General features: G+C 38.4%; 1 protein-coding gene across 2 annotated transcripts in view; it reads right to left on the bottom strand.

Moving 5' to 3' along the window:
• SLC2A13 (solute carrier family 2 member 13) overlaps window positions 1-23,699 on the bottom strand; it is a 159,088-nt gene that overhangs the window by 25,338 nt on the left and 110,051 nt on the right. For both annotated transcript variants that reach the window (XM_035322975.1, XM_035322965.1), the window contains exons 5-7: window positions 19,920-20,083; window positions 15,458-15,578; window positions 4,434-4,559 (exon numbers count right to left, since the gene is read on the bottom strand). In XM_035322975.1, coding sequence (XP_035178866.1) covers window positions 4,434-4,559; window positions 15,458-15,578; window positions 19,920-20,083 — 411 coding nt within the window. The remainder of the gene's footprint in view (window positions 1-4,433; window positions 4,560-15,457; window positions 15,579-19,919; window positions 20,084-23,699) is intronic.

The raw sequence follows: 23,699 nt of genomic DNA, 5'->3' as shown, positions 1-23,699 counted from the left end.
TGATGCTATTATTTCTTCATCATTGTTTACTGTATAAAGTCAACATCTTTCTCCCCAGAGGGAGATTGCTCAGAGTCACTCATGAGAGCCTTTTAGCTCACAGTGGCGGGTCTACTGTGGTCCTGACAATATCCTCATGTCAAGGTTAATGTCATGTCAAGGCACTGTTAGTAGCTCCTTTCCTTCCACGGTCATTCATTCAGCTGTAAGAATATTAATGCAATTTAAAGTTTCTTCCAGAGCACTCTTGGCTGGCCTCTAGGGTTATTGCAATTACACACAGAGAGAAGTTTCAAGGTTTCTGAGAGTACTGGGGGAGTAATTGAAGTTGTGGGGAAGAACTAGATCCTGGTTTATGCTGTGAAAGTGCAGAATTTAATGCAATCTCCTCCACATTCAGCACTGACTAAGAGCTGACTCTGCTTATGACCTCTGCCGTGCCACCCGAGCTATGTATCGCAATTTTCCCATCGCATCCCCATCTGTAACACCAAGATAATGCTTTTCTATCAGCTCTGTGGCGATTTTATAATATGATGTTCATGAAGAGCACAGGAACTGCCAGCGGTCCAGAACTGCCAAACACAAAACTTTTGCAGACCTCAGAAAACAAAGTCCCAACACAGAACCCTCAAATCACACCGTGACAGAAGATGCAGCTCTTCTCCTTTTATTACAAACTGAATAATTTAAGAATATTCTCGCTTACAGTCTTGAAATCATCCTTTATATGTCCCTGGGCAGAGCTGGAGGCAGCCAGGTTTGCACGTCAGCCGTTGTTTGTTAACTGATTCAGTGATGCCACGGGCTGCGAAGCACTGACTGTGCCGGTGAGGCAGACAAGATGCTCCTCTGTGTGCTATCCCAGTATGAGAGTCAGGCTTATGTAACTGATTAAATAACAACAACAAAGTCTCTTCTCTTTGCCTTAAGTGTATGATCTCGCAAGTGCACCAGTTGTGCACTACCCATGCTGCTTCAAGGCCAGGCTTGGACTTGGTCTGATTTATTCTTACACTATATCCACAGCATCCTTCCTCCCCTGGGGCACTGCTGGCCACGGAGCTCTCTATATTCAAAAGAACCAAAATGCTATATTCTTCTTGAAAAACATTTGGATGGTCTAATTGTCTCCCTTGGTTCCTATGACAACCCGCAGCAACATAAACAGCCTTGTTGGCAGCCACAGGAGGCTGAAATCTCTGCTCTTTCCCCTCCTTTTCCCTTCCTTCCTCTTCCCTCCCCTCCCCATAACTTCTCAATTTAGAACATACTGTAACTGAATAAATATGATTAACAACAACAGCAACAAAAAAATAGAGGTGGTACACAAGGCTGGCACTGGGGAAACTTCTTGCAAATAAAAAAGCATTACTGTATTTTAAGATAACAGTCAAAACATTGCCTGTTATGTCAGCGTTATCAAAGTACCTTGGGACCAACTGGGAAGAGCGGAGCAGTGCAAAGCTATAAACATACAAACAGAAGGGCTTTCTCTGTCAGCTTGTGAGGCTGTAGAGTGCTGTGAAAAATACAAGATCTTTCCTGGTGCCTCTGAGCACCCCTCACCTTGCTGGTGGGTTGCACACCAGGAACAGACAAACCCCTGGATGCATGTCAGTGTGGTTGGGGTTACGATGGCTGCAGAGTTACGTGGCTGCATGTACATCATATGATGTGACCATACGCATGTCCATGGCTAAAGTTCCCATCTTTCCAGCATGAAAAGAATAAAGAAGACACAAGCACAGCAGGAGAGAAACGCACTGCATGGCACTGTTAACACGAGTGCAGCAGAAGCCATTTCTCTGAACCTCCTACAGCATGGAAGGTGGCCAGAGCTGCTGCTTCTGCTAACACCCAGGCAAACTGAGGTCCAACAGACACCAGACAAATAGACCAGGTCTTCCTCCTCCCCTCAGCAAAATTTCTGGCCAAAGAAATTGGCCAGAATTAATTCTGGAGGTTTTAAGACATTAAAACACATTCAGCCAGTCCTGGATGGCATTAAACCAGCAAAATACACAGGAGTTACAAAGAGGCTGCATGTGGTACTGCATGGGTAGCAGATGTTCATAAGTCAGAAAATCATCTTCTAAACCACTAAACTAGTTTCTGATCATAAAAATGCCATGTATTTTTAAATACCCACTGCTGTAAATCTAGCTCGTGACAACATAACTCTGTGAAACGTAGGGATTGCAATATCTAGCATCAGCACAGTCGTAACTTCTTCACCAGTGCAGTTGGTTTGCCTTAGGCACTTGTTCTCCCTATGCTGGCTGAAAGACACAGATCCCTGCTGCTCTGAACAAATGAAAATGTAACTACATGGTTTTCACGGCTGCAGTCCTCTCGGTTGGAGAAGAAATCCTCTTTGTGGGACCAATTTTGCTGTGAAGCAGACTCAGCATTTGAGGAACCAGAGGTGAGGAGTGTGTGATGTGAACCCCTGGAAGTCAAGATCTGTGGACTGTTATGTAGAAGTACATGTATTTGTGAGGAGAAGGAGGGGAAATGCATGCCTGTCCCACAGGGTGAGGAACAGAAGGTACCACCTGGCATTTCACAGCTTGAAGGACCAGCTTGCTAGAAAACTTCCTGATTGCGCAGACCAGGTGGAGACAAGATTAGAAATTAATGAATTAAACACTAGAAATGGGGATGAACACATACTCTTCAGAGAAAGAAATGCAGTTATTTCATTGAATTTATTTCTCAAGGCAGGAATTTCATTGTAATGACTACCAATATAACAAATTTAAATGTGTAGAGTTTTTGCTTGAAAGATTTTGAACAAGGTCCTTATACTATGGAATTATTGTACCAGATGTAAATATTTAAATCTGCAGTTTGAAATTGAAGTATTTCTTTCCTATCTAATTTGCTCCAGTAGGCTATACAACAAGGAGTTGTGAGACTGAATAATGAATATAAAAGGATTACTGATGTCTGCATTTACTACGTTATATAAGACTGCTTAATAAATAAAGTTTGACTATCTATCAGCTATCCGTAACAAGTTTATGCTTGCATTTATATCGTAGTGCACACTTTTATGATTTTGCTAAGTACAGACGTGATACTCAAAACTACAGCATGTATGAAATGAATGTTGATGAAGACATTTGTTACCTGACAGATGTGAGAGCCCAAGTGCTGCTGAGCACATCAGGATATTAGGTAATATGCAAGGTATGTTGTATCATGTACAGCTGAAGGCAGTCACAGAATATACAAGAGGGATGAGCTTCTGTAGTCTTCACAGTTACTTATTAACACACAGGAATTGCCACAAAATGATCACAGTACTTTGAAAATAAGATTACAAAAGACACAAGCTACCCTCTTCTGCATATAGAATGAGCCATGAGGCATAGCACACTAACAGTATTGAAATCAAAAGGAGAGCAGTTTTGGAGTAATTTTAAATTAACGATTTCACAATTAGTTGATATCTTCATACCTTCCAAACTCTGTCCAATTTGACTCACTAACACTAAGATACTTGGACTTAACTTCAGAGAAACACAAATAATAATAAAAAAAAGCCCAAACTACCACAAACTTTTGCATATTTCCCAAGTATGCTTATGATGTGCAGGTGGTATAGATAAGGTATGGCAAGAAGGTTTTATCAGCAGTAATTACACATTTATCAGCAATAATTATACGATTCTCTTGTGGCATTGAACTATGCTTAAAAATATCTTAGCCCTTATCAATTTTAAAGTATTGATAAAGCCCTTATGGGACTTCAATACATCCCACAAAGTCATTTCTTAAGAACAGTCACTATTTTAGAAAACCTGAAAACTGCTGTGACTTCACAGGGAATCTGTGCTGCCTAAGAAAAAGAGGTGTGATATATTTTGCAGTTATATTGGAACTTTTTCTGTGAATTCACACATTTTTACACCCCAAGTGCAACGTACACCATGATGCTCACTTTAAGCACATCACAGAAATCCGTGGCTGCAAAACATGCTTTTGGCAACTTGAACTTTTCAGATTTTTATTATTTTTGATTTTTCATCGGAGTAACTAGTTTTCCTTAATAGGCCAACATTAATAGGCCAATAAGTGTGGCTCAATTAAAGCATTTAAAAAGAAAATTAACTCAGAGGGCTTTAAATGTATATCTAGGGAACGTACCACTTCAAATGAATGGAAGCCTTAAGGAAAAGTTAATTTAACTAATTGCTAGTACACTTTTGTCATACTTTCTAAGGGGCAGAGCTGGCTGCACACACCAGGGTCAAGGCTTTTATTTAGAATATTTGATAGAATGTAATTACCCATTCCTTTATATAGTTAAGGATTTCATCCAGAATATCCTAAGAGTAAACATTTTGTGTTTAAAAGTGTTCTCAATAGTGCAAAATACACAGTCAGTAGAGCATAAGACCAGAAATTCTTGAAAAGTGACATACCTGCCCCAAGCTGCTTTCATTGTAGAACCTTTATCAACAGGGATGCATGAGGACTCGACAACACTTGATTTATTCAATTTGTAGCAGAGACCACAGTCTGGATCTAACATACATCCATTACAATAACTGAAAGAGAAAGAAATAAATACTTTAGGAAGACTTTATTTATTTGTACATGTCAAAGCCAAGAGCACCACCTAATCATTCCTGGGATGCACCTAGTCAAGTTGTCAGTGTTGGAGACAAGATAATAGAAACTACCCAAAACAGAATACAAATAGCTTTCTCCTTCTTCTGTACCACGTTTTGGCAAAGGGTGAGCCCAGTTGCAAAGCTCCCAATGAATCTTGATCAGGCTGCAGGAGAATTCACCCAGAGAATGAATTTTAATTTAAAAAAACAACAACCAGGATTTGGGCACATATGGATGTGGGAGTCACTTTGAAATTATGACACCATGCGCCTCCGTGTGAGAACTCAGGCACTGAATTCCCATTATATTTAACGGACAGAGTGAAGTCAATTCACATACAGGCATCTAGTGCCCAAAAATACATCCTGCTTGCCCTTCATAGCAGTGAGCAGTGCTCTTGAAGATCATTCCTGCACATCATACTTGCCAGCTTCATGCAGATGTCTCAGATTTCCTTGGGATTCTCAAAGGGCAAGAAATGCTTACATTTTAGGCAAAGTTTGGTCAGTGCAGTCTTCCAAATGACTCAAGTGACAAGGCAGTAAACTTCTTCTTCAGACTCCATTGACTACATTGACTATAACCCCACTGACCCTACTGGCAGCTTAGGTGCCAAAAGCCCTGTAGATATTTCACGTATCTAAAACCTACCCCAAATGAAGTGGGATTCAGGCATGTAAACTATGAAGGCATTCCGTAAGTCCTCATACAGTGCAAGTTATCTGAAAGCTTCTGGCACAATTGTCCACAGATCTTGCAATCTACTGTGGTTAAACTATATGGGGGTGTTAACCTTCCCAGAAGCCATCTGAGACTTGGAGATACATTATCATCAGTAAAGTCCCTCATATATTCTAAGGGACAACTTTAGGAGTTAAAAATAAAAGCACAAGAAACTTTCTAATGTGGAGCAAACTTGTAAATTTTAAATTAAAATTAAACTTTGAAATATATAATCTGGAAATGTATAATTAAGGTGACCAAAATACCTTCAAAATGTATACCTGTAACAACAAGCCCAAGGAAATAATTCTAATAATTCTGAGTGTGCATCTATAACAATGACTCAGTGAATGAAGAAATAATCTGCTAAGTAACTATACTGTTATTAGCAAAAGTAAAAGTAACTGCATAATGAAGTCACAAGAAACTAAATCAGGAAAGCAGATTATACAGATTTTAAAAGTCTGAAAGCATATTTAACATCTAGTCATTTCAACTTTCCTTACTAAGATGTTTCTAAAAGTGGGATAATAAGGTCAGTTTGTATGGAAGTTGGCAAGAAAGAGTCTAGGAAAGCATTAAAAACAACGTATTCATTTGAGTTATGCATTTTCCTACTTTTCTAAAGTCTAAGAATTTTGTACTCTTTAACACTGGAGCTTTCTAAATTATCAAATTATTGCAGAATTTCCAGATTGTCTGCTCTTTAGAAACTAAACGTATTTTAGGTATACATCCCTCTTCCATAAATAAGAATTCAAATCCAGGTTTGGAAAGCTTGCTCTTTTTTTTTTTTTTTTTTTTTTTTTTTTATTGGAAAAATTACATTACATTAGCTCTTATTAATAGAGATATAAGCTGCAGAAATCATTTTTTTATAATGGAGATGAAACAAAACTTTCATGCAGAAGTTGATCATATCTGACAGTAGTAAGCGTTTCTTTCTTCTCTCGAAAACATAAATGAGAAAAATATAACTGCAATTACCAACTATGAAAGGAAAGGACACTCCAATAATATATTAGAGAAACTTCGTTGCATTTCATTAATCAAAATTAGGACAAAAATGGACAGCAACCAACACAGTTAACAGGCACAGAAGACTACAGATTTTTTAAAAAATGTACTTTTTTAATTTCATAATTTTTTAATAAACTATTTTATATTTGATGCTAATATATGCTAAGATATGATCTTCATATCGTAAAACACCGTCCAACCAAGTTATGTTGTATATCGAAGTATCTTTTAACAATATGAATTTCTAAAAAGACTCAGGTTGCTAGTACGTGTAGCATGCCTTCCTGGCATGGAAAGCAACCACTTCTGAACACTACATGCCATCAAAGGAGGTACTGGATTTTCAAGTCAACTATATGCAAATTATATTTAATGTGAACATCATGTGCAAACCATGACACATTGAAGTGTCAATTGTAGGCAACAACTATCTCAGGAAAATTTCAGGATTCGGGATTCTCTAGATTTATTCTTCTTGGGTCTTACTTCAAGCAGGAATATATTCAAGTAAGCAGCACCAGCCAGAACATCAGCAAGGCACAAGAATGCAGAGGAATGACAACGATGATGGGTATCACTCTGATGGTGTTGCCCAGGGAGAACCGAACACGGACAGGATGCCTCATCATTTACTTCAGTGTCCTGACAAAAATCGAAGCATGAGATGAATGACAGGACTAAACTGTGCACTCTTTATTGTGTCCTACTGGGCTCACTTTACTGATAATTCCATAAAACCACATACAGAGCTGGGTACTGGTAACCAGTCAATTAAGTAGAAGGTATCTCATTTATTCCTCCTTTCCCACCCAGCAGTCCAGTAAAAAATCAAAAATGTGACTATTGATCCCAGTGTCTGTCTATAGGGCTGTTAGTTCAGCTGCTCCTCAGGCTTTATTGAATATGCATAACTGTGTTTTGTAGTTGGTGTTTGACATAATAAAGGTTACTGCATTTCATGTGATGCCAAATGTCAGAGGTTATAGTTACTCATAACAGCTTAAGTAATTTAAAATTATTATTTTCCACAGTTTGGTTATTTTCCACAGCTTTTCTGAAGCTTGTCTTTCAGATTGAAAAGTTAAATGACAAATATTTAAAAAACCTTTATGTTTGTGTGAAGATTTTTTATCGTTAGCAATATAGGGTGTTCAGGATTTGACTTTAGGAGACAAAACCAATTTATGTCAGAGGAAACAAACCTAGGTGTTAATATACAGAAAGACTTAAAGCCCTTTCAAATCTAATTCTCAGCAGATTTCGGTGAGGTTGTTGCTGTCCAGATGATCCAGTTTTCTTCCATGCTCTGTTTTAGCATGGATATATTTTTTACGTTGATTTGACAAGGCAGATAGTCATCATTTTTTCCAAGATGGAGAACAATGGATTTCTTTCCTCCAAAATTCTAACATAGAATCAATACAACTGTTTCATAAAAAAGTAAACAAATCTGTATCAGTTAATAATGAGCAATGTTTTCTGAAGATGCAGACTGAAATAAGCAGGGAATGTTTTTTTTAAAAAATAAGCAATTTAAAAACAAAGAAAAAAAATACTGTGCTGAAGCCCTATATCTCTTTCTCCAAAAATTAAAGTGGAAATAAAACATGTATTAGTTTGAGGCTTATGCTCTTCTTCACTTAAGCCCCATTCCTATTTGCTAAATAGAAATATTTAATCAATTTGAACTTGATCACATATTCTTACATATATGCTCAGAGTGATGTAGACAAATCAGGATGCACAATATACCAGGAAAAGAAATGCACATATAATACTTACTGATATGTAACTATCAACTACAGATCTCCTTCCTGTCCTGAAATGTACCTTCTTATCTATGCTACCCAGATATGCCCAACTATATGTCAGAATAATGAAATAGAAAATAGAAATACTGCTACGTATTCAAATGTACACTGCAGATCCATTACGGCATTGAAAGCTCCATGCCAGAATAACCCAGGATGTCTATGTTAAGAAGGATATTTGCATGCAATTATAGGAAGCAAATGTGTTTCTTGCTCTTTGCAATAAAATATTGATACCCATGTTAAGGCTACGAGGTAGTGTCTTGCAAACAGGTTCCTTTGTGAAGAGCCAGCTGAAAATTCCCAGACAGGATGGTTCTCAATCAGCCTGTCAATTCATCAAGACTGAAATATCTGGCAGAGATGATTTGATTTTGATGAAACCAGGCAGCATTACAGCAGGAAGGTTTTACAATGTGCCTGGCTCCCTCACAGCTGGGCTCCTAGGCAACACAAGAAGGCAAGTGTCTAGACTTCAGGTGCTTCAGCCTGTGGAGAGGAGGAACAACGAATAGAGAAGGCTCCAGAAGTCCCAAGATGTCCAGCTTCTTTGCATCTCAGCTGAATGAAGTCTACAGAACAGAAGCCTCAGTATCCTGGCCCCTCAGTGTATTGGGAAGTGCCACGTAAAGGGATTTCTGGGATTCTGTTTCATTGTCAGAGCACGTTTACTGACAAAGTGATGGACAGTCAGGAGACTAGATATCCCCAAGCTTGCAATTCCCCACTCTGGCTGCCAACTCAGTCAAGGCTCTTATATTCTTTTCATCTGACCAATTGGGAATATCTGACGTTTAAAAAGCCTGACAGCACTAACTTCAAGTGCTGGTAATTTCTTGTCAGCCCGAGCACCACCAGCTTTCAGGGTGCTCTGCTCTGGAGCAGGCTGCCCCGTGAACATTTTCCGAGGTTACAGGTTGATCCCAAAGATGACAATTCCTTCCTCTTTCAGAGAGAACTGAAGTGTATAAATGCATTATTAATCGGCTAGCTGTACCCATATTGCCTGATACTGAAATTTTGGGTTCTTTTCTTCCTAACAGTGTAGTTTAGTAGCCTCTGGTGCAGTCTCTAAAAAGACTGAATAAAATCTGTCCTGCTGAATTGACCCTCCAGATGCCAATGAAAGGTTCACAATTGCTTCTCCCCCCGCTGTTTAGAATACTCCACACTTACATTTGGATTGCCATTGTGTTTTGTGTACTACATTTATAAAATGACCTTGTAAATACAGCTTTCCTTCAATTCTCAGGGAACTCTTAATTTGAGCTGCAAATTGTACCTTGCCACTTTTTGTTGAGTGCTTTAGTGGTAAAAGACCTGTGTCCAATGCCTTTGTTCCGTAAGTGCTGCTGCTCTTTCTGTCAGATTATTGTATATTTTTTTAGGCTGAACCTTGATTTCTGAATTGTTAATTTCGAACATTTATGAATTTTCACTTTTGCCTCACTTCTAGGAACCTTCAACTTTGCCTTATGTATTTTGTTATCCAATTATGGAAACTATATTAATATATTCCCATTATCCACTTATGGAAATACAAACCGAGGTTGGTAATATATTGTGGACCACATAGTTCTTTTCCAGAAGCAACAGCCTCTCAGGGTAAGAATATATTCACAAATAAAGAAGTTTCACGGTGATGTACTCTTTCCACTTGTATTGGATTCATCAGTCACACCAAGCACATGCTGCACAATCAGCCTGTGTATGTGAAGTAGCAGCTATACATGAAAATCTGACATGCTCACAATGTGCAAGACATTTTGCTCGTGCCTTGACTGACTGTCTTCTCCATAAAAGAAGTTGTACTGTTGAGTCCTGCCGAACCCGCCACTCCTGCTCTGCATGATGCAAGTATTCCTAATTCTGAATGTTTTCCTTGTTGAACTGTGGCAGTTCTACATAAAATATCATCTTAGGCAGGAAATGCCTGATGTAGGGACAGAAGGGCCTTGTAGTATCTTTTGAGGATTAGCAAATGCCACCAAAGAGAACACAAGCTGCAAATCACCACAGGCTGGAAGGCAATGTCACTTTGATTGTGCTCGTTTCTACTCTTCCCAGCTTGCTGTTTGTCACACTGGAGACATGTTCTAGGCTAGATGGATCTTTGATCTTACCTGGCATGCCCTCATGTTTACTCTTTGCTCTCAAAATTGGTTATGCACACAATCCTCTACCTCCCTTACTTCATTTTTATACACAAACTCCAATTCAGTTAGCTATTAGGACCTTGTTTAAAACTGTCTCATGCTTGTATTTGAGGCCTAGTGCTGTTTGAGCAAGCTTCACTGCACCTCAGGCACAAAATCAGATACTTCCTTATTCTTCTGATGATTCCTGTGTTGCTTCCAAAAGCTAACTATTAAATGCTGATTAAATATTACCCTGCAAAGAATATGGGGGATGCTTTAAGTAGTTAAAATACCTGGGAACGGCAAGGTACTACTTCACGCTGTCGTATCTGGGACACAGGAAATATGACATTTAACAATGAGAAAAACCCAACAGGACTTCAGGAGCACTTTCCTGCTACTGCAAGAAACCAAACTACAAAAGCTTGTTTGCTGGGCTCTACTGACAGTCCTTTAGGTAACCTGTGCATCTGATCACTGATGTCCATTGGGAAAAGCTACCTTTTATAATCACAAGACTCGCACTCCATGTGTCGTCCTGCATCTCACCACACAGGTATTTGAACAGATCTAAGTCACAGTTACATTCCTGTACAATCAATACTTCGCATCTTCAGATCAGGCTCCTGCTCCACCTAGTCCACTGAGACTGTTACTCAGTGACCTGTTCCTCAGGAAAGTTTCAGATGAGTTTTAAATACGTACTCATCTTGATATGCCAGCCACATACAAATACATTAGTTCTCTCCAAACCTTCTTTAAAACCCTCTTTTCCAGAGGCTCTAATGCCTGAAGTAAGCAACGCAATTTATATGGAGCAACTGTTCTCAGCTTCTTGGTGCTTGCCACTTCTGCTTTAGGCCTGAGGAGTACTCCGATGGCTCATCCAGTTTTCCTACCTACAATACTCCAATAGAGGAAACCACTCTCCACAAACCTCACTTTGATTAAGTGCTCAGGTCTTCAAGGCTACATCTCTACCATAAGCACCTTGACAGCAGATTGTGTGCTGGATGCTGACACTGCATAAAAAGCATCCTGATCCACTTGCACATAAATATCAATCATCTCTTGTCTTAGACGATCTTTTTCTTTTTTTTTTTTTTTTTCTTTTTTTTTCTTTTTTTTTTTCTGAATTTATACTTTAGATGAGTAGCTCTTCAGATTTTTGTATTTAAGTTGATGAGGGGAGGTTTTTCCTCAAATTCTATTCAAATTAAAGGTGCATGTAACTGACATAGTCCTGTTCCTTATGATTTCTAATTTAAATGACAAGTTTTGATTGACAGGAATAAGACAGCAGCAAAAGGAAAAGCATTACCAACTGATATATCTTTACTATCTACTTAATACATTACATGACTATATTGAGATCATTCTAGGGTTCTACAGCATAAACTATCAGAATCTTAATTACGTTTCTTAAGAGCTGGCAAAATTATTCTGAAAAGTTTCTCTCTTTACATATTCATCATCTTCTGAACTTAATAGCAGCAACACATTACTATACTTATTATTGCAATTCTGAGTTATCAGAATGACCACTAGCTCAGCCACTTTGACACTGGAAACATAAAATGAGAATCATATTATAAAAAATACTGCTTCTGTGATATAGTAACAGTATGAAGAATCCTGATGTCCAGCTTGCAGATAACTCAGATAGTTAATGAGTTAACTCAGAAAAATAAAGTACAATAACTAATATACTTAATCTCTATCTTAAATTGTCTATTAATAGAGTATTTACTTATTCTATGTATATTAAAGCTATTTAATACAGTAAAACCAGTTTTAGTTTCTGGGCTGAGTTTTTCATTACTGGTCATAATAAAACACTTTTGCTAAATCCATAAAGAAAATACCCATTTCTGTCTATTAGCTATCTCGAATATGATGTGTATCAGCGCTAAGCACTGGTGTCTTCATCTCGGTGTGCAAGTAAGTGGCCAATGAGCTCAGGAACACAAATCATGTGAGGGTGACTAATTCAAAAATGAACAAGGGAATCCTTGTGTGCCCAGCCCAGCTGGTGCTGCCTGGATTGTTTTAATCGAACTCTGAAGACAATCAGATGGGGAAGAAACCTGAGGAAGTTCTGTACAGGTATCATTTCCCTAGGGTATGAGCCTCAGGGTTAACCTGAGATTGATGCAAAACATACCATTTCCACATAGAAGCATTACTTAATCAGAACAAGTTCACATTATGTCTTGTACAGCTGACCAAATCTGAAGTGGTACAGTAAAAGAGGCTGACACTTGAATGAAAGAAGACAAAAAGGCCAAGAATATGAGGAAATGGGACAATGGCTACTGTCCACAGATAGATCATTTTCCCAAAGCAAGGTGGGGTCGGATGGTCACACCTTTGATTTGTTACTGCATGTCCCCTAGACTTGACCTCTTTCTAGAAGCAGGCAGGTCCCCCATAAAAACAGGAGCATATTTACGGACCTTTGAGCAGACAGGAAAACAACTGGGATAGCTAGCTCATCTTTTAATTTCTCAGATGACAAATTTTGGAATGATGCTGTTTTGTACTCCTGAATTTACCTCTGAATTTTTCTGTGGCATTGAGGATAAGTAACAGATCACAGCAGTTCCACTGAAGATCAAAGAAAGGTGGTCACACACTGCAAACACCTGTACAACCTTACCTGCATTGAGTGCCAAAATAAAGTTTGATTTAAGGGTAGTACATAGGCGAGTGTTCACCTTGCTTTTCCACAGTGAGACACCCACCCAGGGCCACCTTGAGGAGGCAAAGAGACTTTCAGTGCTCAAGGATCCTGCTGGATTTGCACTACTTCCATGATGGACTTATGAATAAGGATTACATTTGATTTTTTTCATGGATATACAGATTATTTTTTGACTGTTGCTCATCTATGATATTTTGCTTCTTTACACCAAGTGAAAATGTTTTACTTGATATTTGCAATGTGTCTTACTGGTTTTCTTTCTGAAAACAAACAAACAAACAAACAAACAAACAAAAAACATGCATCTGTTTGCATGGCACGGCTCTTTCAGAAGATAGCATTCAAACCCTGGATGCATTTTTCAGAAGAGTGGCTGTGTTCTTGATTTGTTAGTCTGTTCTATCTTCATTGTTATTCCAGCAGCAGAAATTAATCTGTGCAGAGGAATACGGATCAAAGGAACAACAAACAAACAGACTGTTTGTAGTAGTTCGAGGCTTCCATTATGGACACCCACGCTTACTCTAACCCAACAGATCTGCAAACATACAAAGCATTTTTACTCCACACCGTATCACAAAACTTCTGTCAGTAAAATACATTTTGACGATGTTCTTTTTAACTTGTAAATACATTTTGGCAGAGACAAAGGGAAGTTATAGTTAGAAACATCCCCATACTGTGAGCTGACCATGCTGCACACAGGTTTAGAGATTTCTGACACCTCTTCAAGGCTTGCAAGGCACAGTGCTAAGCAATGTAAGATACCAGCAGTTACACCAAAGCGAGCTAAACCATGGATAAAAAAGCAAGAGACCACTGCCATTAACTTAACTCCCCCTACATGTTCACTTTTATCTTTAAACTAAGAGAATTCTTTCTTTTTCAAAATACTCCCAAGTGAAAATATTTAAATTATTTTATTGCTCTTTGTTAGACACTTTGAATTTCTATCATATTTGCTTTTGCCCTCTTCCATGTCACGACAGGTTAAAGCATTCCAATAATTCACTAAATAACATGTCTTTCCTAGAAATACTTGCTTTAATTTTTCATGGTTTTGTCCAGAAGTACATGTTGAGTAAGCCACAGTAAATCCAAGTTTCCTTCCTGACTAGCTGCGGTTAACTGGAAAATGAAAACTGTGTCCAAAAATTTACTATACTCCTTAAGGTGAGCTAGCCATATTTCTTCTATGCAGTTTTATATACTATTTCAGGTTATATAGTCATCTAGGTTCATTAGATAACAAATAATGAGTTCTGAAAATGGTACATCAGCTGTCTACAGACATCCCAACCAAACAGTTAAATTAAGTCCTAGGCAAATCCTTTTGACATCTTGCTATTAACATCATCTTAAACAAGAACATTTAAAAGCTATTTCCACCTTTTCATCCTTTAATTATTCTACTTGCCATTTGAAACAGATGAATAGGCACATCTCAAAAATAGCAATATAGGTGACACTGCAGTGGAAAAGAAGGAAAAACATAGTTTTTGCAAGTTGCAATTCTCTATCTAGTAGTATCTAATGCTGTGGTTATTAGCATCTGTTTACACTCTTTTGAAAACCTTCCATCCTCTCCCCAGGGTCTGTAAAATGTCACCTCTTTAGAGACAATGCTCTGTCATATGAGAAGCCATGAACCATATTTCTAACCAATACCTCCAAGAAACTAGATGCCTACTGCTCATTTCTTGATATTTACGTCTACAACCAGCACATGCAGGACAGATTTTGAATACAAATAAGAATTTCTTCAGCCATGTAGCCACCCTTCTCTCAATTAGGGCACTGGTGTCTTCCAGTCTGCTAAGAACACTCACACAAGAATAAAAACACACAAAATATAGAAAACAGCACATTCCTAACACCTTAGAAGTAATATTATTTGAAACCACAACTGTATACAAAAGGAATGTTGTACCTGCTGCAGGAGAAAAAAGTCCAAAAATCACATTTGTTTCTAACTACCATTGTTCTAAAGATTTATTATTATTATTATTACTATTTGCTCAGTGAAAAAAAGGCAAGGAACACATCTTTTTGAACAATTCGTAGCTGTTATACATGACAAATCTATGAGTAGACTAGTAACAGCACGTATATTTACAAATTACTTTTAAAATATTCCAAACTGTGTCTGCTATAAATTGCAGCAGGTCTGATATAACAGAGGTGATCTCAAGTGTGTAGTCTGGTGCTTAACTGCCTTATTTAATCCAAGAAACTTCAAAGGAGTATTCAGAGCATTTAAGGAAGAAATCAAATTTTCTCTATTGAAGAAAGTAAAGATTTTAACTTTAGGTATTTAACTTAGTCCCTTGTACTGGACTGTGTGAATACTTGTCCATTACTTGCATGAAGTTGTAATACCCAATTAACTGGAAAAAATCTTCAAGAAGACTGGATGAATGATCATGAAATCTCACCTGTATTTTGTGCAGGTAGAGTTTTGATGTGAAGGATCTGGTGGATTAAGTGTGACTCTTGGCGAGACCTGAGCTGATAGCAAAAATCCCGAAGCTAGGATAATGAGTGCTACAGCAGTACCTAAAAATACAGATAAAGAACAATGTGATACTCCCCTCCAGAGAACATGAAATAATTCTCTATTGAACCGAGCTATGCTCGGGAAAGCAAGGCACCCCATTATTATGCATACAGCATTCGCCATTACACTGAGCAGTTGTGATGAGAATCTAAGAAAAATACCCTTTGCTACATCCCCATCTTGAATTAGGTTAGATGTTAAAGTCAAATACATTCAGTTTAATGTCCAGATATTAAATTAACAGGTCGAGACTATTTTGTGGCATGTGGAATTGAAGACTGCATGAATGAACTGATATATTCTTCTTCAGTGTTGAAAATAATGCTGCAAAGGTAAAATTTAATAGCAATGTTTAAATCATCACACTTCCTCCCACTACCAGACTTGCAGGCTTTCCTGTAAAATAGAAAATAGCATCAGCTGTTTCATCAATTCTTCCTGCCTTTGTGAAATGAGAGAAATTTGACTTTTCATACAAATGCCACCAAAATGTGCAACTGCAATTTCTGAATTTCTTGTTTCAAACAGCAGACGTAACAAATCTCCATCTGTTAGCTCCTGACCCCAGCAAATTCTTTGTGCATGGACAGGATTCATATTTTGTAAAACAGGTCATTACTAGAGCACTACATAGTTTTTCTACCTGATTTGTCACACACATAGAATGTGCTGTATCATTTTAATGAAATTAATATAACTCATCACTATGAGTACTGCAACTAACCCAAACTTGGACATCTTGAAACATTTACACCTTGCTACATGATGAGGCATCTAATTCTGCCCCCTGTATCTATTTGTATACTCGCTACTTATGTGGCACCTTTTGAGAGGTCCCACAGATCATGTATATCCTGATGTATAGACAACCAACACTAAAAATACAAAACTAGTTATAGTTGCATTTTTAAGTTGGTTACTATTTAATAATATTTCCCATTACCACACAAAAATAGACTCATGCACAGCTGAAGCACATCCCAGTTGGAAGGCTGCACACATTTAGAAGTGTGCAAAGATATAGCTTAATGGTTAAGGGCAAATGAAGAATGCTTTATTCAATTAAAAGTACTCCTCAGCAACCCTTTGCTCTGTATGTTAGAAATTCTCAACAATGCTTCTGTGCAAATCTTTAAAAATGCCACTGCATTAAAAATATAGCATATCACTCTTGCCACTCTTTGAGAAATTACATATTCTCGTACATGTTTCATACTTGTTGGTTTTTACTGTTTTGGTAGTTTTGGGGGTGGGTCAGGGTGGTGCTCTTAAAGGGAAAAACAAGTTTCCTAGCAGGCAAACCCATCAAGTGTATGATTATTTTTTTCTGAGGAATAAATAATATCTTAAGCACCAAGATATCATGAACGTGTCTGTGCAGCAGCCATGGCTAATAGGCATGAATATGCATGAACTCAAGATTATTGGATCACACATTTACCTAGACCGAGGCAACTATGATCTTAAACTCAGTTACAAACTACTTGTGAGAAAGCACCTATCCATCATAAAATGTAATTTCAATTTATTTTAAATTGGGTTTCGTACTGCTATGACTACTAGGCATGCTGACAGTCCCAGTTTTCTGGGTGGGCATGATACTGTACTAGATCTACTGTACTTTCTGTATTTACTGTATTTTCAAAATGCCATAAACCAGACAGCAAATATATTTAGACAGGACCTATAATCTTATTTATATTCATTCTAAATATGCCTTGCCTGTCTTTCAAGATAAACAAACACACTAGCACGTAGTTACAGTACCTCTGCAAATGTTTTATTTCTTTGGAAAAGTACAGAGTATATAAAACTGGTGAATGAAGCTTATTATATGTTGTCATTCTGTGGAAAGTTTGTCTAAAATTAACAAAAACATATAATTACAGTATGCCATTAACTGAGATGAAAAAAGGTAAATATCCCAAAGATATTTTAGATCCTCTCTGCTACAGAGATAAAAATTGTCAAATGCCCAACTAGCACCATGATTTCAAATTGCTGGTATCTGAAACAGTAAAAGGAAAACACAAATAAAATGGATACTGTAGTTGTCAAACACTCCACATTTCAAAATGAACAACTTTGAAGAAAGAAACAAACTGAAGAAAAAGGGGAAAAGAAAGATGAAGAACTGTTGCCAGTATAAACTTGCAGCAGCAGGCAAAGGTAGTAGTTTTACCCTCATTTTATATAACGGGAAACAGGGGTATATACAGCTTCTCCAAAGACAAGAAAAGCAGCCAGTGTAATAACTCCATGTGAAGGTCAATTTCCTTAGAAACACAGACCAAAACAGTGCATTAAAATATAAGTTTATTACATGAGAAAACTCATTATTGAAAATAAATCCATCAGCAGATTCAATAATTACCGTTTTAGCCCTTTTGCTGAGTAAAGCACATCATACTCACCACTACCTAAGTCTGTGTCAACCCTTGCATAAAAAAAAATAATAATAATAATAATAATTAAATAGCACAGAAAGATGACTTGATTTCATTATTGTTATTATTTGTGCTTTATTTCCCTAAAGCAGAGATCATAGGATAAAGAGCACAGTAGGAACACAGCATGGACCAAGTGATGCTGCAGGGAGACAGTGGGCCACTGACCACAGAACAAGGAACATGGATTATTAATAATTACTTTGTGTCCAGATATCATAAACAAATGACCTTTAACTGCACTATTCTCCTTTGTTAGTTCTGTGTCTTATTTCTATCTTCTCATCTGTTCCATGACTCATGCTTTACAAGACACATTAGCATCTACATTTCAAACTTATAACCTTTGAATATGTCAATGAGAGCCAGAAAGAAAGGAGTTCTGTGATTGTATGGAAAGTCTGTGAGGAAATGAAACCTATACGGGGGTTCCAGACAAGCAATGAACCCTCGAGGGGCTGGCCACACATATTAGGTATGAGGGCCTAATGCGTAAATACTCCATTCCAATAGAGTATAAATGAGAGGCAGCACCCACAAAACAAGTCTAGGGAGAATGTCATGAGGCTTGCACTTCCCAGAAAGACAGGAAAACACACATGTTCCACAGGGAAAAGGTGTTGGGTACAGGGAATGGTACAGGACTCTGTACAGGACTCTGTACAGCACTACTCTCCCGTTGTGACCACATTTCTGAACTTAGATCAAAGTTCAGGAGCCTAAAAACACTTCAGGATTCTCAACTCCAAATCAAGATGGTATCAAATACAGATTCATAATAACTTAAAAACACCAAACTGACTCCAAAGCGCATTTTTTAATTCACCAATTTGGGCAATTGAACCACAGACAACACTGCAGCCAGCGTTGGGCCTACACAAATGCATTCCAATGCTGTGAGGGCAGACTGACTGCTGTCCCTGGGGGTCTGCAGATGGGCAGCGGCCTGGCAGGTGGTCCCCTCTCTGCTGGGTCACATCAACAGCAAGTCTGGGTCCCTGGCAGGGACAACAGAATGAGATATGGAGACATTAGACCTTGCCAGATAAACAGCTGTGAACATTACTCCAACAGGAGCCGGAACCACTTCTCTCTTTTCTTCCAAACCCTGGTCTTGGAAATTCCTGAACTTTTCAGATGTTCAGCCAGGGGCAAGTACCTGCTGCAGAGGGCTTCAGCCAGAACTGGCACTTAGAAAGGCATGGGCCAGGTAAGCAGCAGGATTCTGCTGAGTGCAGGCAAGACTGCTAGCTCTGCCCTTCCAGCTCCTAAGAGGTGGCTGCATCACTGAGTTACAGTGTTTGAATGTTTGGACAAAATGCGGAAATTTGGAATTCTGTGATTTTGTCCCTCATGCAAGAGACCAATTACAGTCGCATTAATGCAGGTAATGCACTGACTGTATTGCATTTGAACTAACTGCAAAGAACTGCTTTACTTTTTAAAATATACTTCAATGGTTGTGTAATATGCTTTCTTCAGTGGTTCTTAATAAAATGTTCTGAATTCACATTAATGAGCCAGAAATTGCATATCGCAGATGTACATGAAATCTAAAAACTAACCAGCTGTGAAGTTCCAAGCATTTGATTCCTTACACCAAAACAAACAAACAAAAAGTATAACAAGCTAAGTAAAGACATCGTTAAACATAGATTGAAGAAGAAAATGCACCTGAAAAAAATAAGATGCTAAACCTCTATTTTTATAACTAGCTCTTAGCCGTGGTACTGTATTACTATTCTTGAAAACCTACAGGATTTCAGCAAGGAGACAGGGGTCAACATCATTAGTTTGAAGAGGATTACTTTGATAAAATTAGCACTTGAAACTTTATCTTCATTTTACTTGGGTTACCATGAGGCCTATCCAATTTACTGACAAAGCACTCACCTGTTAAGCTGCCGAGTGTGAGTTTCCGGCGACCCATCCTTTCAACAAGCCAGACTCCCACGAGAGTGAAAATGAAGTTTATAAAGGCTGTGAGGGCAGCCAGCCAGATCGCCAGCCTGTCATCTTGAACTCCCGACATCTGCAAAATTGTAGCGCTGTAGTACCTGCAAGACAGACACCACTGATTTGAACTTGGCTCATATTGTACTTCCTGACTGTAAATCAAAAGAGACTGTAACAAATATCAAGAGTGACCTCCTGCATATGCAGCCACAAACTGACACCCAATTACTCCAGGAAATCAGGCATCACCAAGGTACAGCCTGTGCTTGACTGAAGTTTTGGCTGAAGGACAGCAAGAGGTGAATTGCCACTGCCTTGGTTGTTTGTATTTCCAATGGTCAGTCACGTTCTGCTAGAAATGGGGTTTGCATTTTTAATTTAAATAAATCCGCACAGCCACTGCTTTGTGCTCTATTTTTTTTCTGCCAAAACGTGGGATTTCAGCACTCAGTGTACTGTCTAGGGAAAGACAGCTCAAAAATTGAATATGTTTTCACTCTCATTAAAGGTCACACAGAACTAATCTATGGCATCCAACACGTTGCAAGCAATCCTCCCAGACTCCTGGTTTTAGGTTTTGCAGTTTAAATGCCCTGCCACCAGCTTGCCTGACACTCTCCACTGCATTACTTCTGTCTAGCCAGAACACGATTGTTTTGAAATGTGTTAGCACCACGTTGCAGGAATGTGAATCTGCACCAAACAGGAGTGTTTGACAGAAGTTTCTGTTTAATTTTAAGATGAATCAACCATTCCACACAAATGAGAACTCATAAATAACTCAAATGAACAAAATGAAAAGAAAAAAAAAAAAAAAAAAAAAAGGAACCCTTCTATTGTTTTTCACAGAGATCAGATGAATACAGATATTGTTCCTGCGTTCTCAGGGAGAGCTCAATAAACCTCCAAGAAAACACGCAAATAGCTTTGTTCATGTTGCATAAGCACTTTCCATCTTCTTCTGTTAATTTGTGCCGTCTGCAATACTGAATATTCAATCCCTCACATACCTAACAGCCCTGTGGCTTTCACACAGTAATAACCATCAAAAATGTCAAAAGCTCAGATTTCTTTTTTCCCCTACTCAAAACGCAGCTTGCTTTAAATGCCACCCCACTGTCTTAATGCCCAGATGTGTTACTCTCAGATATTTTAGCATAAAAAACATGTGGACCACTAAGCATAAAACATTTTTATTTCAAACCAGTGGTGGACAATGATGGTCGTGATGGACATGTCCATGATGGACAAAAGGTTCAGCTGACTGCTTGTGAAAGTGCCTGAGTCAGTTGAGACACTACCAGTCATAAATTTCGGCACCAGTGGCTGGTTACTGACTCCCCTGCTGGGGCAAGGTCTTTAGATCCTTTTGGTTCCCTTCCTCAGCTCCTCTTCCTCACCAATGCTGCCATTTGAGGGTATTCAAGTAACTCCTGGGGTGCAGCAAGAGAGGACCCCCAGAGTAAAGCTGCTGGCACTGAGGACCTGGTATCTCCACCCGCTCAAGTTTTAGGCCTGGCTCTGTGGATGACCTGCCTGCTGGTGACCGGAACATCTCTTCCAGGCTCATTTTGTCTGAAACAAAGAATTGCATCCTCCGGGATCACTACAGCGGTGTGAATCTTGGGGAGATGGAGATTCACGAAGCATAGACGTGATTGGAATTAAAATGCTAATGTTCATGCGCCCTCACTTCTTAAGGCTTTCTAAATTAAATTGCTAACTGCTTGTCAAAACTTATATCATACTGCACTACTCCAGTCACCAAAAGCATCCAGGCAGTGTCTGATCTCCCAACACTGCCTTTCTTTTTCTTCTTATAGGTAGGAAAATAGCAACAAATGTCAAGACTTGGCCCGCTGACACCTGCTATGAGACTCCTATTTACTTCAACCAGACAAGGCTTCATGAAGCCACTTTTAACTCTACGCATCTAAATCTTCTTGAAATCCAGTTCTATGCTGTGAAGCCAGAAATTGCTAGTCATCAGCAGCAACGTATACTGCGTTGATAATAGATAGTTAAAAAAGCAAAGAATAAAGAATCACTGGAAATAGTGTTGGTCTACTTCCAGACTCACACAAACAAGCACCTTCCACACCCGACATGGCTCCAAGTTGGTTTTTGCACCTGCTGGTTATATACTCTCAGCTAGAAGCTCACCGTTTATCCATAAATAAACAACATATTTCACTTCTGTGGAAAACAAAACGGAAATTTATAATCTGCAAATCCAAATGACACGCTAACACAGCCTGGCTGCTGGGCAACACTGGGGATGTTTATTACGGCATAGCAATCCAATTTCAAAAATTTAGAAGAATACTTGCATAGATTATGATAAGCACTAAATACGAACATTTTTAATACCAACCTGTGCAGCCCTAACTGCCTATTAGTGCAGTCTTTTTAATTTCTTCCTGACAGGGAGAAAACTGTGTGTCAGAAAAAGGTCAGGCTGTGATATTATACAACCACAGTAAATACTGCAGCTCCTATGGGGAATGCAGTGTCAGTGACAAAGTTTGGCAGTCCTAATTTATTTTCTAAAATGTAAAGAATATGACAAAAGCACATGCATCTCCTTGGAATTTTAAGGCAAGTACTTTAAAAGCAGATAAACACAATTACAAAACCACACAAAGTAACTGAGACAGATAAATATAAAAGATTTTAATATGGATCGTCTGCAAGAATGTCAAAACTATAAAGTTGTTCTATCAAGAACAAAAAAACAACTGAGGCATTTCCACATTAAAGAATACCCAGACTAATCTTTCTATGACATATGTATACTGAAAATGCGCAGTACAGATCTGAAGCAAATTAACGCCCTCACTTTCCTCCCTCGCCTCCTTTAAAGAGTCAGGAATTTTTGTAAAGTGACTATGTCTAATGTTTGAAGAAAAGGAGAATGCCCCCTTCAAGCAGGTCTTTAGACGATTCAAAACACTTCAGGCCCCAGGTCAGCTCATTCAGCAGCAGAGGAGATTGATCATGCCAGGCTTGGGAGCTCTCAATCAAAACCAAAAAAAGCTTGTGGATAAGCTGCCAGGTTGTCTGCATCACAGCTTTGATTGCCCCAGTCTTTCAGGAAGGGCTGCTCCAGCCCATCTGTTATATCTGACAAAGTTTTTGTCTAATGATGTCAGCTTTTTTGGACAGAATTTGTCATTCTTCTAAAATTAATGAATAAATCTAAATAACCTAGATGTACCTTTCCACATCTTAAAAGCATTTATTTTACATTGTTGCTTTTAAGAAAATGAAGATATAATACCCTGGCAGTGGTTTGCAAGGGCTTGTTGAATTTTTCTAGCACAATACTTTGGAAATCACTATCCAACTACTCAAACTATTCGGTCCAAGAAAAAGTCCCCAGAGATAATGAATCTCTCCATCTTTTTAGCAACTCAGTTGAAATAACACAAAGCAAAATGGCAGGTAGCACCATAGCCAAGAAACAAATGATTAAATGTTGAAGGAGATCCAAAATGGTGGCAATTTCAACAGATTTACAGACTTTATCTGCAATTGTGCTCTTCTTGTGCTCTATCAGGTCATTATATGTCACAACTACTGGACTACAAGAAACAGTAGTAATCATAGCAAAACACAATCCACATTCACAAAATGGTCTTGCTTCTACACCTTGATGTTCATTCTGTCCTTCTTTAGGGATTCCTAAAGCTTATTGCCACCGAGTTTGATGACTTC

This window comes from Oxyura jamaicensis, chromosome 1 (assembly GCF_011077185.1).
Source record: "Oxyura jamaicensis isolate SHBP4307 breed ruddy duck chromosome 1, BPBGC_Ojam_1.0, whole genome shotgun sequence".
NCBI lineage: Eukaryota > Metazoa > Chordata > Aves > Anseriformes > Anatidae > Oxyura > Oxyura jamaicensis.
Note: the sequence above shows the minus strand (reverse complement) of the source record. Positions and strands in the feature narration are given on the sequence as shown.